General features: G+C 46.6%; 1 protein-coding gene across 1 annotated transcript; it reads left to right on the top strand.

The window, feature by feature from the left end:
* Positions 1-891: 891 nt before the first annotated feature.
* RPS15A (ribosomal protein S15a) lies at positions 892-5608 on the top strand. The gene is made up of 5 exons (XM_075515068.1): positions 892-1018; positions 2194-2331; positions 2524-2603; positions 4118-4203; positions 5473-5608. The coding sequence occupies exons 2-5, from the start codon at positions 2199-2201 to the stop codon at positions 5564-5566; spliced, it is 393 nt and encodes a 130-aa protein (XP_075371183.1). The 5' UTR covers positions 892-1018; positions 2194-2198; the 3' UTR covers positions 5567-5608.
* The last annotated feature ends 11914 nt before the right edge of the window (positions 5609-17522 follow it).

Raw genomic sequence — 17522 nt, forward strand, 5'->3', positions numbered from 1 at the left:
TAGAAGTGACTGAGGCTGTGGACAAATCAGGCCCAATCGGTAAAACTTGTGATAGATCTGAACTGTGGGGAGATGCTACGGTGCAATCTTGAAACCGTTCTTTTGAAAGCGCTCTACTGAACGGGCACAGGCTGTTGCTGGAAGAAATGCTGGGTATGAGGAGAGAAGCGGTGACACTGCGCAGCGTCGCAGAGCTGTCTTCGGGAGGGTTGGTGGCAGCCCCTCTACCCCCATGTTAACACGAATTTGGAGTACTGGACATTTGCTGTTGCAGTACTGAGAGCCGTGTTCCTGTCTTAAGTTAAAATGCGGTAGAAACACACCCCCCCCCCTTGGTGCAGCGCTGCTCACCTCAGACCTTCAGCTTCCTCCTGTAACTCCTCACAAGGCACAGTAGCTACGCTGTTCGCCAGTGTACGAGGCCCCATTGAAACTTCAGTGGAAATCAAATACATTAGGAATTCCTCTGTGGTGCTCTGCCTTGTGGAAAAAAAAAAAATTAGGAACAGGAGGACAAAAACGCCCACCAGAATGCAGAACTGCAGTAAGGTACCATCTACGTCCTCGTTTGTTGTCGTTGGTTTGGGGTTGACGCTGGTCTGTCTGGGTGTTGTGTTCCGCCGGTTTTCCCCTCCCGGACGCCGGTTCCCGACGCCCCGTTTTCGGGAGGGAGGTCTCTCTCTCCCCCCCGCCCTCGTTTCACCTGCGCTGCCCGCCGAAGACCGCCGCACGCTTTTTGCCCCCCCCGCCCCGCCGTACCTCCGGCCCCGCCGTGCCCCCCTCCCGTTGCGAAGCGTTCTGGTTGCTATGGGAACCCGGGCAGCAGCGTCGCTCCGGAAGTGCGATACGCGGCTCTCGGCCAATGGGGATGACCAGGCCTGGCGCGCGGCGCCTCCCGACTGGGACGCCAAGTCTCGCGAGATCTGGAGGGGTGCCGCGCGCCACCCCGCGCCCATGGCCCTCCCATAATCCCGCGCGGGCGCCCGGCCTCTTCCTTTTCCGCCATCTTGCTGCACCGGTGAGTGGGGGGTGCTGCTGCGTCCCGGCTGCCATCCGCCGCCTCCCGGCCCCATCCGGGCCCCGCCGCCGCCTCCGCCCGCCTCGCCGGGGCCACGAGGGTGCGCCCGACCAGCCCGGCCCCTTTTGAGCCGCCGGCGTCTCTCCTAGCGCTCTCTGGAGCCTCCGGAGCGGAGGGTGGGGGGAAGCACTCTCCTGCCTGTGGCTCCGCTCTCCGCAGAGATGCGGGGCGGGAGCCGAGGGCGGGGGCTGGCACGGCAGCCGGGCCCGGCCTGGTGCTGTGGAAAGCTGGGCTGTGCAGGGCTCGGGGGAGCCGGGCCGCGGGGTCTGTGGATCTCGGGGAGTGAGGATCGTGCGGCGAGGCCTGGGAGGAGGTAGCGGAGGGCTTGGGGAGCGGGCGGTGGGCTGGGCCCTGGGAGAGGAGGCGGCCCTCGGGATGGGGTGTCTGGCTTGCACCCGCCCTGTGGGCAGTAGTTGCCTGGGCCTGCTCGTTTGGGGGTCCTTGGCTTAGTGGTAAAAGCCCTCGTGTGCCGCAGCACCTGGCCTTCTGGGGAATGGCCCCGTGGCCCAGGTCAGGAGCGCTTTGCTGGCTACTTCTGGCAGTGCACTGGCTCTGTTAGTGAGTGGGGCGACAGTACCGAGTCATGTCATGCCTTGTGGTAGTCCGGGTGGTCTTGTCTTTATCACGGGAATGCAAGGGCTGATGCCCGGTTTCCTTTTCAGAGTGCTGTGTTGCGTTTGCATCCTGCAATTTCTTTGCAGATAAGCAAGTCTAGAAGCATCTGTTATATTTAATAGTATGTACGACCTAGTTTTTGAGCAGGGCTAATACCGCATAATTGGGTCCAAAACAATCCACCTGGGAAAGGTGTCATACTGATGAAATGTTGTCTAGATGGTGGTTTTTAAATCTTAGTGTGTGCATGTTGATAATGCCAAGTTTAAATAAGCGTGTCAGATTTCCTAACTTGTCGTGGTAATTGTGAATCCTCTTGAGCATACCAGAGTATGTGATTTGATCTGCTTTTTAGCCTAAGAATGCTTTTTAAAGTTTAATGTAACTTTCTGTCAGTCTTAGATCTTTAAGGTCCAAAATTAGCCTTAAAAAAAGCGTGCTGCTCAGTATTTCTGTGCTGAAAAGCTGGTGTACGTAACTGCCTCTCCTCTTCCCTGCAGGCACCATGGTGCGCATGAATGTTCTAGCCGATGCTCTCAAAAGCATCAACAATGCAGAGAAACGTGGGAAACGCCAAGTTCTCATTAGGCCGTGCTCCAAAGTAATCGTTCGGTTTTTAACTGTGATGATGAAGCACGGTAAGTCTAGAGCGCACAGCGCTGACTTTTTTTCTCATTCATGGTTTCTGTGCATGCTGTTGTGTTAAGGTGCTTTTTGACTAAAAGTAAATCAAGATGCTTGAACTAGTTTTGTACAAAATAGTTAATTGAGTTGGGTTAGCGTAGCTAGGTATTATATATTTAATTTGTCTGTTTGCTAATATTTTGTAGGTTACATTGGTGAATTTGAGATAATTGATGATCACAGAGCTGGGAAGATTGTTGTCAATCTCACAGGCAGACTCAACAAGGTAGGATTTATCTTCCTGAATTCAGTTCTCTAGGAAGTTGTTTAAGTGAGACTTTTTTCTTATGTTTGTCTGCTCCTGTTCTGAAAGAATTACTTGTAAAGAAGGTGGTATTTATTGAATCCGTGTAAATGAGAGTAATATGGGTATTATCAGTGGTTACCAAATGCTTGTTAATTTTTCTAGATTCATAACGGTGTGGTTGACTCATTACGTTTCTTTTAAACTCTGAATAGGTAAGACATTTTCAGGGAAGTCTGCTTGCACAAGTGCTATGTGTCTCTCTCTCTTTAAAGGCTTTCTGGCTACCTAGTGATTTCTCAGTTTCTTTGGTGTTTAAGCTATCTAGAAGACTTGTCTTAAGAAACGGGAACTGAGTTGTTTTCCACTTGATGTTTAATACTTGTACATGTTGAGAAGACAAGCCTTTCTCCTGCCCCTAGATGGGCCTTGCTTGCAGTTGGGGGAAAGTTGAATTTTATTTTAAGTAGTGCTTTTTGAGTTCTTGGAGCATATGAAGTATTTGTGTGTGTTTTGGAAAATTTTTTAATGCTTTTGTCTCAAAATACTGAGCTGTCTAGTTCTGTGATGACTTCCTGTGCATCATTGTTTCCAGTTAAGCTATTCAGGTGAGAGAGGTGGCTCTTTAGTAAAGAAATAAAAGAATTACTTGGTCAGAATATGTTGGGGGCTATCTCCATGATGAACAAATATTGCAGCTGAAAATTGCCAGAGTGCAGTAGGCAGAGAATTCTGACACCACCTGAATTATTAGTGTTATGTGTCTGTAATAAAAATAATATGTCAGGTCTGAGTATAGTGTTCCTTGAACTCTTCTGGGATGATTTTGTGACAGATCTTCTGGGGTGCAGCTGGATATAATGTTTCTCTCAATAGTTGCAATAAGGGAACAGCTGTTTGGTTCAGAAAAATGCCCATCAGTGCAGGAAGGTGTGCTTCTGGTTTGCTCTTGGATATTTATTAAGGTAACTGGAGGTGGTAGTAGTGGTCATGGTCAGTAAGTAATACGATTAACCTGAAAACTTGGATAACTTCTCTGCGTGTTAATTTCTCCCTGTTTAAAATCTACAGGTATTTTTTGCTAACTATGCATGATGACTAGAAGTAGAATATCCCTGAGTAATTGCTGGATTTTTGATGATGCAGGATGCTTAATAACTTTTAGTGGTTTATAGTATGCTCTTGTGCTCTCCCAGGTCTAGCCATTAATTTGTTAGTTTAGCTTCAGCAGCAGTGTAAGTCAGTCTAGGTGAGGAGGAGGAGGCAAGGCTAAGGAAACAACAGCTGAATAGCTGTGCGAGAGTCTCAACTTACCTGAGAGGAAGCGCTGTTTTATATTACAGGTAATGGAGCGTGCTTCTTCGTATTCTAATCTTCTGCTGCCAAAAATATTTTAATTTTAGTTGTTAAATTCCTTCATCCAGTGAATTGGAATGACAAATGTGCAAATCCAGTTCATAAAGTTCTTCAGTTTATAATGGAATTCTGTTTTATAGTGTGGTGTAATCAGTCCCAGATTTGATGTTCAGCTGAAGGATTTGGAAAAGTGGCAGAACAACCTACTGCCTTCACGTCAGTTTGGGTAAGTATGGAGAAGAGTTAAATCAGTGTCATATGTAAAAATGTGGCATGTTTTATTACACTTTCATACTGCCTGAGTTAGACTGGCCTGACACCTTTCCTCTCTGATCAATCTGGAGGTAGATAAAAGTGTAAAAACCCATCTTCCATATAGATGCTCTTTTTCACCAGTTTAGAGGGGCACTGCTAAGCAAGGACTTATTTTTGCTTGGCTTTGGTAAATCCTAGTTTCACCATTTCTACAGTTTACCGGGAAAATAGGACTTTTCTCTTACTCATTTTAATTTTATTAATGGCCATTTGTAGATGGGGAGGAGTCACGTAAGTTAGCAGGTCAATGGAAGTAGGTCGTACTACTTTAATTTAAACTTCCTGATTGTGTATAAATTGATGAGATATTAAGTGATGAGAGACTCGGAGCCTCTGTGAAACAAACCTCCAAAACATAAAAAAATCTAACTGTAATGCAGTATATTTTTCCTTCCCAAAATTCACTGAGTCAAGAGTAATAAATCTCAGTGCACCAGGATGACAGAGCTAGAAGAGTCTTCAGGGGCTCAGCCAGTCTGTCCCGTCAAAGGCAGGATTAACAGTTCCTTGTCATTTCTGTTCTTAAAGCTCCAGTGATAAGCCGCTTGCTTTAGCTGTACCTACATAGCTTACTAGTATTATGTGTTGTCATATTGAGATTTTTAAGAGTATTTATAGAGTTGTGGGACAAGAGGTTCTCAGACATGAAGCTGTGTGGATGAAGTGTGCTGATAATCCACACGTTGGCATTAGCAGTGACTAAGGCTGCTCCAGTTGTCAGTCCGCATCCAGATGTTCATCTGCATCATTGCAGACTGTTCAAAACACTGAGACACGAAACGCTCGGAGGTGAGGAGCTGTCTGGCACCATGGCAACTCTACTTGCTCTGAAGAAAAATGCATGCTTAAAATAGAAGCAGACTTTGTCTAGAAACTACAGAGTTGCTACTGCTACAATAGCTGAACTGACTTTACAGTGGGAATGTGCAAGAAAACTTCTAGCTGAGTCTTTAGCAAATATTTGGAGAACAGAAGGCTATAAATGTCCTTTGTGTGCTGCCGAGTTGTACTTGTGAGGGGAGTTTCCTCCTCATTGTCTGATAACCTGATCTTACTTCCCTTAGGCCCGTTCTTACAGAAACAGATCGTACTGTTGTAATACAGAAATGAAGTTAGTGCTGTCAGCTCTGCCTGAGCACAGAACAAAGCGATGAACCAAACATTTGTTCTTTCTTAACAGGTACATTGTACTGACAACCTCAGCTGGCATCATGGACCATGAGGAGGCTAGGCGAAAACACACAGGAGGCAAAATCCTGGGATTCTTTTTCTAAAACTTGTAAAAAAAGAGGATACTAATAAATTGTTCAAATGGACTCTGGTGTTTCCAGTCAGTATCTTAATGACTTCGAATGCTACCTGTGATAGTGCTTGTAACAGACAGCTCTTCAGCGGTGCTTAAGTTCCAACTTTACTCCAGATGACGTTCAGGTTCCACACCATCTCTGGTCACAACTTTTATTTCTATTAATGATATAACATACTTTTGATACACTTGAATGACAGTTACAGGTCACTGTACAGAATAGCCCCAGCAGGGGAACTCTAACGTTGAACTACGTACTCAGCTATCATGCAGTGGGATCGCCTCTTGGGTGTTAGATACATGTGTTACATATATGTGACTCTATAGTTCAACCTTTTGGCTAAATAACAGAAGATGCCTCGCCAGAAGGTATTTCCTGTTTATGGTTTAAAAAGCTATGAGATGTGGGATTGTGGAATAATAAAGATGGGTGAAGTTTGATTTTCAGATCACAAACTTGTTCCACATCTTGCAGTGTAAGGAGTAACTGAGGTAGAGGTGAATACATTTTTTTTTTCTTCAACTTTCTACTTTGAAAGTCCTTTGAAGCATCAGAGTTTTGGGTAGGGTAGTTGCTGTTCAGCTGCTTTGCACGAAGGCATAACTGTTCAGGGTTTCCTTAAGTTTTTGGAGCGAGGAAATAAGGATATCTGAACTTATCTGAACTAAGGATATCTGAGTATTTAGTATGGAATGAGTTGTTGGTCTTTGTTTCAGGTACCTGATGCATGACAGCATAATGTACTTGATGATACAGAAAAATCAACACATTTCTTTCAAAGCAGTACACAGAGCAGGTGACTGCAGCTGAAGAGCTACTTGCAGGTGGTAGAGAATGGGAAGCAAGCTTTTGGGCTGATTGCATTGTGCTTTAACAGCAGTTGGAAATACCTGGCCTTACCTCCCTTTGGAGCCTTTATTAGGAAGGAGCCTATTGAAATGTAGCAAGCCTGTTTCAACATGCTTCAAAACAGCTGTTGGGTTCCTGGTTTTGATACAAACAGTTGGAAACAATTTTCCTTTGTGGTGGTATGTCCTGATGCTTGATACGTACAGTTGCTCAAGTTAGAAGTATTGTGCCTTGAAGGTGATACTTCATCACAAAGCTTTTTGGAGACCTTGGGATGGAAGTGACTGTCTTCAGGCACAAAGTAAAGACTTACAGTAAAAACTATATGGTTTATAACTATGTGACCTGTTTCAGTTCAGTCTGTTACTTTTATGGAGAAAAGGAGAAGGTGCTACTTACTGCTGAGCAAACAGGTCTTAACTCTGTAGACAAGCAGCACAGTCTCGCCTAATGTGGTGGCCCTTCTCTGAGGAACAAGAAGGTAGCGACAGAGCTGTGAAAGAGTGCTTACAGCAAGTGTTCTGGTGGTGTACGCTAGCATCCTGTAATAGACTTGCAGCTTGACTGAGAAGAGCAGGGGAATAGTAAAAAAGGCTGAGTAAAAAAGGTTCACCTGTTTTGTCTCAGTCACATGCTGGTTAAGGTCACAAAGTATGGATCACAGAGGGCATCAAAACATTCAAATGTGATCAGTATGGTTCTCAGTTTGATTTGACACCAATTTGCTTAGCTGAAGATAAAGATCTGTCCACTGAATTACACAAGTAGTTACGAAGTCAAAAAGTGTCTTGACCCCTTTTTTTATTGTCAAATCCAGCTATTTTGTTACAGGTCTTTTTTTCTATCCTTAATGGAGATAATTCTGCAGGACTAAGCACTGATACACACACGAGCTTTTCTATTTCTTGCTCAGAGTAACCCTGAAGATCGTATCAAGATTCCACTGTTACTTTTTATAAAATCTTGATTTTTATCAGTCTGGATTAGAACACACATTTCTGATACCTGGTGGAAGAAGGTCAGTGACACTTTAAGGCTTCCTTTAGGTGAATTTACTATGGGTTAAAGTTCCCTGCTAGTTTGACATTCATGTTTTAAACCAATTTTATACAGGACAGACACATCAGTTTTTCTGAACCAGTTTACCTGTGTATGTCCTTTAGAAGTAAGAGGATTTCTAATATTCTCAGTTGACGGACCAGTTGGGAATAGACTGTTAATTTATTTCACAAGCCAGCCCAACGACTTTTGTAGAATTATTAAATGGAAATTAGAGCTCCAATGTAAAAAGAATGACTTGGAGGGAAGCATGGAGCAGCAGATGCACCTTTTCCACAGTACATCTAACAAATGTAACTACACATGTGCTGGCTCAGCACATGGGGAAGCTGGTACAGCCGCTCCAAGTTCATAAGATGATCTCTGAGCTTGCACCTCACTGACGAGAGCTTTACTCCTGGGCAATCGCTGCTGGCTGAGATCCAAGGAGCTTCTGAAGTGGGACTTGGGAGCTGTCACACAGGATTATGACATGCCCTGCAACACAAGTGCTTTAAATGTGTTTGCAGAAATTCTTTTTCTTGGACATGTTTAAAATCTGAGTGTTTTTTTTTTTTTTAAGTCCCAGTGATGTTTTGTGAGCTGAGGGCATATGCCTTGGGAAAGCGGTTTGTAGGTAAAAGTTAACCATCATTTTGGGTAATAAAAGGGTTAATAGGGAGAGGTGAGAGGGAAGGTGGCACAAAGCTGGAAGTCCAGTCTGGGTTGCAACTGGCAATCGAGGTAAAGTGTTAGTTTAGAGAAGGTGTTTGGTACCTGTGGAGCAGAGGGGGATGTTAATGACGGAGGAGTCCCCTATGGGACAGAGGCAGTTGACTTTCATGTGTGGAAAACTGGGAAGGTGGGTGACACCTGAGGAAAGTGTCTGTGCTGCAGGCCCCTGAATTACCGAGCTTTACCTCTGGTGCTGTCCTGGATACCCTGCAGTCTAACGTTGAACGAGTCTGGAAGTGATTGCGTCACCTCCATACCCTTCTAGATGTAGAGAGAAGTCTTGGCCTTTTGGCTGGAGCTCTGCTTCTACTTCCGAAGCCAAATCTGAACACGAAGGTCCGTGTGAGTGGCCGTGTGCCCGGCTGTTGTGCTGTGGAGAGGCTAGTCGTATTACAGCGTGGTTAGTGTATGGTGATGCTGCACTGCCTACAGTCCCTTCTTACCTGCTCAGCCGATCACAAGACGGTAAGCATCGGTAGTCCTAGTCACAGGTGGTAAAATGGGGTAAGAACTTAATCTGAGTTGTGAAAATTACTCACTAAGTTGGAAGTAGTTGGCAGAGGGTTGGTGGCCCATCTGTGGGGTACAGCCTGGTCTCACTTCTGCTGTCAGATCCATGATCAGTATTTCTGGATGCTGATCGCCATTGCTCCTTGCACCATTGTTTATGAACAGGATAAAACGTGTTCAAACCGCCTGTCGTGCATTAAGAGAAATACCTATTTATTGTTGCAGTGTCAACAGATGGCAGCATCTGACTTTGAATTGCTGGAGACCGAGGGCGATCTGTGTGAGAGGAGTCCCGAGAGGGCTTTGGTGTTGCTGCTGGTCTCCCTGCTCCTCCTGCAGAGCTGAATATCCTGACTTCTCCTCTACTCTGGTCCACAAAGATAATTTTTCTGTCTTTGATGCAACAGAGCCTGATTTAAGATAATACGGAAGGTGAGAATAAGTATGGATCTTCAAAATATGGCAACAGGGTAAAAAGCCTGGTGCATGACAGTGGCATCACAAGAAATGCAGTTTCTCCTCCTCATCCTTTTGTTTGTTTTCTGCCACAGGTTATTCAGTCGGCTCCGTTCCCCTGAATGGAGCGTGTGTTTTGTTTCTCAAACTCATGTGCCAATTACTTGCGCCAGAAATGCAAGCAGTAATTAAACCTTGATCTCCAATGTCTGAGCAGTTATCTTGGTGACTCTTTCGCGCCTACTGGAGCCTAGGTGAAAGCCAGCAACCACAGACAAGGATGTGTGTGGCGGTGCAGCAGAAAGCAGGGAAAGAAAATGCGTTGAAGTGGTGAGCGAGGCTTTAGAACTTGCCCCAGCGGATTTGGCACTGAGTAGTTATTTCACGGCAGTGAAAGAATGAGAAGTCGCTTGTGGCTGGCGTGGGGGCCCTGACTGCGGGGTGCAGGAACGGGGAGCGTGGTGATGAGCGTGTCAAGATGTGCAGATGAGGCTGATGGTAGAGGATAGGAGACATCATTTAGTTTTAAAGGATCTGGCACTGCCAAAGCCAATTTAGGGTTTTTAATTAAAATTACATGCTCTCAAATGACAAGATTTTTTGTGTTTTGTCTAATGCTATTCAGCTAATTTAGATTTAAGACAAGACTATCTATTGTTCAGTGTTTTACTGCCGATTAATGCAAATATCAGGCTCTCAGTAAATATCTGGATGGGTTTATCCACAGTTTAGTCCAGAGGGCTATTCTGGTAGGGCCAAGGAGTTTCAGAACTGGTGGCCTCTGTTCTCGCTTATGTCTCTGGTGCTTTCTCTGCTCAAGTGCTGCCATTTTACTCATGCAGTTCTATTTTAAAAGAGAATTATCTATTTTTCTTTTAATTCTCCTGCTGTTCACCATCTCCTTGCTCTGGTACATTGTATTTTGACTACCAGCTCATGACCTGGATTAATTTGGTTTTGTTCACAAATATTTTTACAAAGAGAGAAGTGCTGACATAGCAAGTGACAAGAATAACTGAGTAAACTTTATGGCTCGATATGCAAAGGTGCATCTTCTGCTAGGGAAAAAAAATAAATTCCATTGACCTTCTCCTGCTCTTCTCAGGCGAAGCGAATGAGGATGTCTGAAGGCATAAAACTTTCCACTTAGTTTTAAGTTGATCCAGTCTGGTTTATTATATGAGATACATAAGAATAATCTCATAAAAGCACTAGAAACAGAGGAGAACTTGTACAGAGAAATATTGTGGTTCTGGTGAAGGTAATGAGAGTTTTGACCTTTGCTAGGACCACTCTTAATGTAACCAGGTAGTCCTGGTAGCCACCATTACCTAGCGGTTACCCATGGTTTCGAAAGCTGTCCTGGCCTTCTTGGTCCGACTGCACTGGGTTTAGCAGCCACCAAGTGATTCCTGCTCAGTGTGCGGCTGCTAACTTGAACCAATATATATTTATATAGGGAGCACAAATTAAGATCCGTACTACGGGGGACTGTGATGCACAGGGCAAGTGCGTCGCGTTGCGGGGGGAGCGTGGGCATAGCCGCGCAGGGGCGGCAGCTGCTGGGAATTTCACCGTCTCCAGAAGGGTTCCAACTCCACCGGGACAGGCTGTACCGACTGGATCTTTTCTCGCACAGTACCCAGAACGAAAGGATGGGCAGATACTTGATTAACAATTAAATTACAACCCGGTAAAATGTGATACTTGTGATATGACAGTATTTTAGTTACGCTCGGTCTGTGTAACACAGGTTTCAGCTGGGTGCTGATGCTTCGGCGTGCTGACTCTCCCTGGTGTGCTAGTTTTCCTTAAGCAGAGAACTGGATGTCCTTAATCACCTGGTGTGTATTCCAGCTGGAGTTTCACTGGCTGAAGGTAGGGGAAGGAAAACTGCAGGACAAAAAATATATGCAAAGTGGGGAAAATAATACTTGTGTCACTAAGACAATTGTTCCACCTTCTAAAATCCGAGTTGGGAAGTAAGTCCAGAAAAGACACTCGGTTATCTTCCCTGACCTTGGTATACCAAAGGCCCCAGGCCTCATTCCTGTGGAATTTCACCCCGTTTAGTTCTTTCCGGGTGCGAGGGAGCAAACAAGAACGGGAGGGTATGCTAGTGGTGAAGCTGCCTTTACAAGCGGAGCAAAGCTACGACAATTACTCCCAGAAAGCAGCAAGCAAGTTAAAACCCCTTTTGCAAAATCTCTGGTGCGCCAGTGGCAAGGCTCAGTCTAATAAGGTAGTCAAATTCATGTCTGCTTTCTTCCATAGACTAAATGTAGCTGACTGCTACAACCGCGTTACGTGTGCTACAGTCCTGTTCCCCCTCCTTTATACGCCGGTTGTGACACTCGGCTCTTGAAGCAAAGCCTCTGGGGACATGTGTTTTGTTCTTGGGTTGGCATCAGGGCAATAGTCATTGCGCAGTTGGAGTTGATCAAATTTTAGTGCCGTGCAACAGCATAATGCAGCAGGACGCTTGAGGTCAGCCAGCTGAAAACATCCAGCAACCACCACTTAGGCTTTTTATAGTGACATAAAACATTGCTAAAGTGGATGGTGAATGGTCTATAAAAGCAAATGGGTCAGGTGCATATTTTAATTAAGCGGGTAGCTTGTTCCACCTGTTCTGGGCTGTAACTTTGCTGATCCTCAGGACACCCCATCTCATCAGTCTTGTGACCGAGTTGAGAATAGTGATGCTGTTGGTGCAATTGTGCTGGTGGGATGGATGTGGGCCTTTGCTTTGGGACTAAAAGGGCAGGACTCAAGTTCCAAGTCTAGCTTAGTTACATTTTGTCGAGGGTTTTATCTGCTAGTGCTGCACTTAATCATTGCGTATGCGTTCCTGTAGCATTGTCTGCTTTGGACAGGGTACCCTGGCAGGGAATGTGACCCACCCCAAACTTTCTGTCTGCCAGGGAGGTGCTTTTCTTCACAGTTTGGGGGTAGCGTTGTGTGAGGGCAAGCCATGGAAATGGAGAGCGTTCCTGCTACTCTATAATCCATTGCTATTCCCTCTTGGGTCTTCATAATTTATAACCAGGAGTTGATTTGTTTCATATTTCATTCATTGTATTTATTGTTCCCACTCTGTAAACACGTCATGCTACCCATTCTACAGAAAACTGTTTTTCCAGAAGGTTGCAATCCCCTGCCTGTGATCTCTAGATGTCTCTCTTGCCCTGATATAAGAAAATATGAAAAAGGCAGGAGTAGCAAGACACTTGGTATGTAATCTTGGATAGAAATGTGTGTGTGCAACATCCCTCCATCTTCACCTCCCCAGCTAGATTAGAGCGGGATTTGCGCCTTCTTTTGTGGGGAAGAAATGTGGCATAACCATTCTTGTTGTCTTCCACTGATGCAAGTAAATTGTGCTTTCAGCTGGAGCGGGCCGTAAGCAGGAAGGAGCAAGGGTTATATCTGGGAGCAGGAGAAGAAAAGCAGGTGACAAGTGAGATTAAAAGAAAAGCTGCTGCTGAAACCCACCTCTGGGGTACTTTCCCGGTCTCATTAACTCTATGGATGGAGCCTAATTGGTGTTTGGTCCACTGTTTTGTGCAGTTTTAAAAAGCAAAGTCCAGGAACATCAATGAGAACTTTAGGTTTTTAGTATCTTTACAAATCAGGCCTTTAACCACAAGAATGAAAAAAGTCAGGGGGAAAATGAAAGGACTTTTTTTTTTCCTTTTCTCCCGACACCTCTGCAATTCACATGGATGCTTGCCTCCTCACTTGCAATAACATGCCCAGCTGTATTCTTGCATAACAGGATCCTCGACATATAATCCACAAGTCTGCATGGGCTGGTAATTAGCGCTGGCGCTCGTTCAGTTCTTGGGATTCATTCCTTAGGGCAGCAACAGCAGCCCCTCAGTTAAGCATCTGCGCTCCTCTGATTTGAAACCCTTTTTACCTCGCTTGGGCAGGCTGTGGGTCCCGGAGCCAACTGCAAACATCGCTTGTGTTTGTGCGGAGACCTGTGTTTGCTCTGGTGTGGATGGGCAGGGGGATCTGTCCCTCTTGGGCAGAAGTCAAAGCCTTGCTTTCCACGACTGGTGGAGGATTTCTGACTCGGTTCTATATTCAGTTTAACGTGAAAAATAGTTCTGGTTCAGCCCAGGTAGCAGGAGTTTCTGAGTTTGGTGTGATGCCTTGCTTACTGTGTTTGTGAAGCATCATCAGGCGAAAGACGAGATGCGTGTGGTAGGACCACTAAATTCATCTGCTACCTGCCAGGCGGACGTTTGCTCTGGGAGGGAAGCAAAAATCAGGAGCCTATTTTTAGCTCTGAAACGCTTTTCTTGAATGACATTCAGTCCTTGCCAGCCTTTGATGAGCAGGGAAATAATCCCTCAAGGGAACAACCCATGGTGCCTGGATCTGTGCTGAGCTGCCGGCAGCTCCCGGCGTGGCCGTGGGAGCGCTGGGGCAGCTCCGGGAGCAGCAGGCATCACCTAACGGCAGGCACCGGGCGAGAGCGAAATGCGCGCGGGGTGGCCGGGAGCTGGAGTCGGCACTACAGGGATGTATCAGAGCTTGAGTAAAAATGACTCTGAGCCCATTTTCCTGATAGAGACCCAGTCCTGCGGTGCAGGGCACGGGGCTGAGCAGCACAAGCCCATTGCACGTCAGGAGTCAGCCCTGTTCCCGTGCCCAAGTGGGAGAACTCATCTTGCAAATCAGCGAAATACGAACCCAGTGCTGGTAGGTGGTGGCTCCAGAAATAGAAAGATACAGTGATAGCAGATAACAATCCCTGATAGCTGAAATAAAAAGAATTAAACTGTACAAAAGTGTGCTTTAATTGCTAGCTCTCTCCTGTCTGCTTAAATCACTGGAAATAAAGGTCTCCTCTTTAGTGATGAGCAGTTCCAGGCAGAGCAGACGTGATGGGGGAAACATGTTTGGAATAAATACTGATGTGAATGACACTTATTAGCTACAGTGTGGCATATTTATTTCTCTGTAATTAGCATAATAGCACAGCTTGATATGAGAAGGGTTCTTTACTCGTGTCTGTGTGTGCATGCGTAAAAATAACAATGGATTGTTATGGGCAGAATGCAGATGATTTTCCTGTCTCTGCAATTAGCACCGACGTTTGGATGGCATCTTTTGTTGTGGGAGATGAGTGAGTGGCCTAAGCATGGCTGCGCTTTGAGAAAACCTCCCCTTCCTTGTGTCAACCAGGAGATAAGTGGGACAACAGCACCAGAGGCTGGCTCTTCTCCCTCGCCTCCATGCCTGACAGTTGCCTGCCCGTGGTGGTTCTGCTCTGCTTTCGGGTGCTGCAGAGCTCCTACGAGGGCGAGACACCCCTCGCCAGCCCCCGGGAATCCTGGCAGCCTGGCCGCAGCCAACAGCCTTAACTTGAGCTGTGGCTGGCGTGGGAGGGGAGTGGAAACATCCCGATTATCTCACAGGAATTTAATCGCAGACGTGTGGGTGGACGGGTGAAAGCTTTATTGTCTTCTGAGGAGTTGGGTGCTCCAAGCGGAGACTGGCGATGGAGGTAAGGTTGGTTGCTTGAATGTGCAGGTTACCTGCCCTTCTGCTGATGGGAACCTGCTCAGCTGCTTCTTGTCTTGCTTTCCTGTGCTGGTGTGCCGGGTGCTTTCAGGTGCCCCCGTACCTGGTGCTCTTAGCTGGGAGTGGTGTTGGAGGCTCTGCAAGGAGCCGCTTGTTGCTTGCTTGCCCCGAGCCTGCTCCATCATGCTGGCTGTGTCAGGGCCTGGCAGCCCCGCTGCTGCCCTGCCCCTTCTCATGTCATGGGGTTTGGGGTTTCTCGCCCTTAGAGAGCAAGAGCCTGCAGCCATTTTAAAAGCATTGACCAGTTCATTGAGAGCTTCCCACTATGGTTGCCATTTCTTCCCCAAGTTTCTGGAGGGAGGGAGGGAGGGAGGGAAAGCTTTGCGGGGTGTCCGTGTGTTGGGCAGACACTAGCCGCCAGCCAGTGCGGGGCGAAGGGCCCCCTTGCAACAGCTTCTGGACAAATCTCTTAGCACTCGAGTGGTTGAGCAGGCATCATCTTTGAGTTGTTGCTTTGCAACAGCAGTAAGATTTCTCATCTCTTCTGCATACATTTTAATGTAAGGACATGTGGAAATGGACAATCTTGGACCTTTACTGTCCTGTTTAAACTTTGAGTGAAACTGGCTGGTTGCTTGCAGAGCTGCTTGGGGAAGGGAAGGGAAGGGAAGACAATACAATGGGGTGGACAGACAAGGACTGCCTGAGCTGTTTCCTTAAGAAAAATCATGAGGCATTTCAAATGAGGAGCCAAGAGCTCCTCAGGTTGGCTGTGGATGCTGAGTACTCTCTCACGAGCCATCTTGGAAGCCTTTTTGTTCAGGGGAATAATTATACTGTGGCAAAAGTATTTACTTGCCAGGTATTTGCCTGCCTTACTTGTACTGTATTCCTCCATTTCTGAAACGTAAGATGAAAAACCTTAGGACATATGCCTGGGAGTAACAAACTTTCCATTCTTTCTAAGTTCGCTTGATTGAGTGCTTGGTTTAGAAATACCATAAAAGTGCCAGGCCATAGCTTGAAATATCTCATTACCAGGTGTCAGGCTGCTTATAACTTTCACTCAGGGATTGTTGAGTGGTTTTTTTCCTGTTGGTCTTCTAATGAAAATGCCAAAGGGGGAAAAACTATTACAAAATATAAAAAATGCTGCTTTGATTGAAAATAAAAATGCTGAGCCAGCAGTAGCTTTCAGTACTGCTTGCTCTATTGTATTGCCCTGCTTATATATTATTTCACAAGCCTATAGGATGTTGTATGGTGTGAGGGTCTTGTATGGGCACGGACCTGCTGGTTTTCAGCATGCTGGGAGGTATTGCAGAGCTGAGAGATGAGCAGGTAGTTTATGTCAATAGAGGGACCTGACAAGTAGGCAGGGAGGAAGAAACTCAGATGCTGAGGTTGCAGCACTGACTTGGCTGAAGTCAGACAAGTGTCCCCTGTAGGGCATGGGCAGCTGAGGGGACAAGGACCTTGTTGGACCTTTTGTGGCTGCTGGTGACCTGTGACAATGTGGGGACGCTGTTTTAATGCTCTTGCCTTCTCTTACAGGGTTGTCTGCTCCTCTAGCTTTGGGTGCTAGCACAACAAGTGTTGTGAGACAGTTTATGGCATTGCCAGGCCCTGTTTAATATGTGCGTAGTACCAGCGAGGCCGCTGTGGACCTGTGAAAGGTGGCTGAAGAAGCAGCTGAGAACTGGTGGTCTGAAGCACAAGAAGGCAGCAACGGCACTGGGAAGGAAATGTGGGGAAGGGTAATGCAGAGCGCTGCTGGAGAGGCTGGGGAGGGCATATCTCCTCTGCCTGAAAGGAGGAAGGTACTTCTCTGGTCTCCTTAGTCATGATTGGAGATTCACGTGGCATCTTCAGAAGCCTCCTGTCATGGAGAAAATGATGCTCTAGAAGGACAGTCTTGGCCAGGTCCAGTTTATACCGGCTTTGGGTGGCATCAGGCTCTGTCTTTACTCCTGGAGTGCAGCAGTGCTTCCCTGCTGCCTGCGCTGGCAGCAGAAGTGATGGTTTGAGGATCTCCATGTCACTCTGGGGAACGTGCTGTCAAGGATGGAGGTGGCACAGCTTGTGTACCAGCACCCGAATGTGCTGGCTGCTGGGAAGCCTGCGATCCCGTTGCTGTCTCTCAGCGAGCCGTGCTCTGGCACAGGAAGGTCCCTGCTGCCTGGGGCACGCAGACGGAGGTGCTCGGAGACACTGTGGTACCACCGGGGGAGGTCACAGTGTCCCAGAGCAGCCTGCATTTGTGGGAGGTTTCTGTGGTCCTCTCCAACGTTCAACTGACTGCTTCTTTGGGCCTGCCAGAGGCTGCAGCACCTCCTTACAACAATGCTGGCACTTTCCGCAGCAGGGAAACGGAAACTTGGAGACGTGGCAACCAATTTGCAAATAATAAAACACTTAAAGCTATACAAAAAGCATCTTGCATGGAAAATCAGACAGGGCAGGGAAAACAGCACTTACCATCAACATAATGCAGCTGAAATCTCTTTCTTAGAGATAATCATCTCTGACTCCAGCAGTAAAAATAAAGGACAAAAGCTGGAAGAAGCCAGAAAGTGCGGTCGTGGGAGTGAATCATGGTGAAATGAAAATTAAAAACACAATGAAAGGCATAGAGTTGCCTTAAGTAAAAACAGAGCCGTCTGCCTAGAACAACAACTGAGATTATATGGGAAGCACATGGGGATGTGGGGAACCGGGCGGAGTGTGGGGCTGCAGCGGGGCTGGTGCCGTGCCAGTGCTCAGCCACGAAGGAAGGGGGGGAAAAGAGCCCCTGCCT

Source organism: Mycteria americana, chromosome 12 (genome assembly GCF_035582795.1).
Source record: "Mycteria americana isolate JAX WOST 10 ecotype Jacksonville Zoo and Gardens chromosome 12, USCA_MyAme_1.0, whole genome shotgun sequence".
Lineage (NCBI taxonomy): Eukaryota > Metazoa > Chordata > Aves > Ciconiiformes > Ciconiidae > Mycteria > Mycteria americana.

Coding starts and splice junctions, on each gene's coding strand:
- RPS15A (XM_075515068.1), top strand. CDS start 2,199: ATGGTGCGCATGAATGTTCTAGCCGATGCTCTCAAAAGCATCAACAAT. Junction 2,604..4,117: donor TCACAGGCAGACTCAACAAG/GTAGGATTTATC, acceptor TCTGTTTTATAG/TGTGGTGTAATCAGTCCCAG. Junction 4,204..5,472: donor CTGCCTTCACGTCAGTTTGG/GTAAGTATGGAG, acceptor CTTTCTTAACAG/GTACATTGTACTGACAACCT.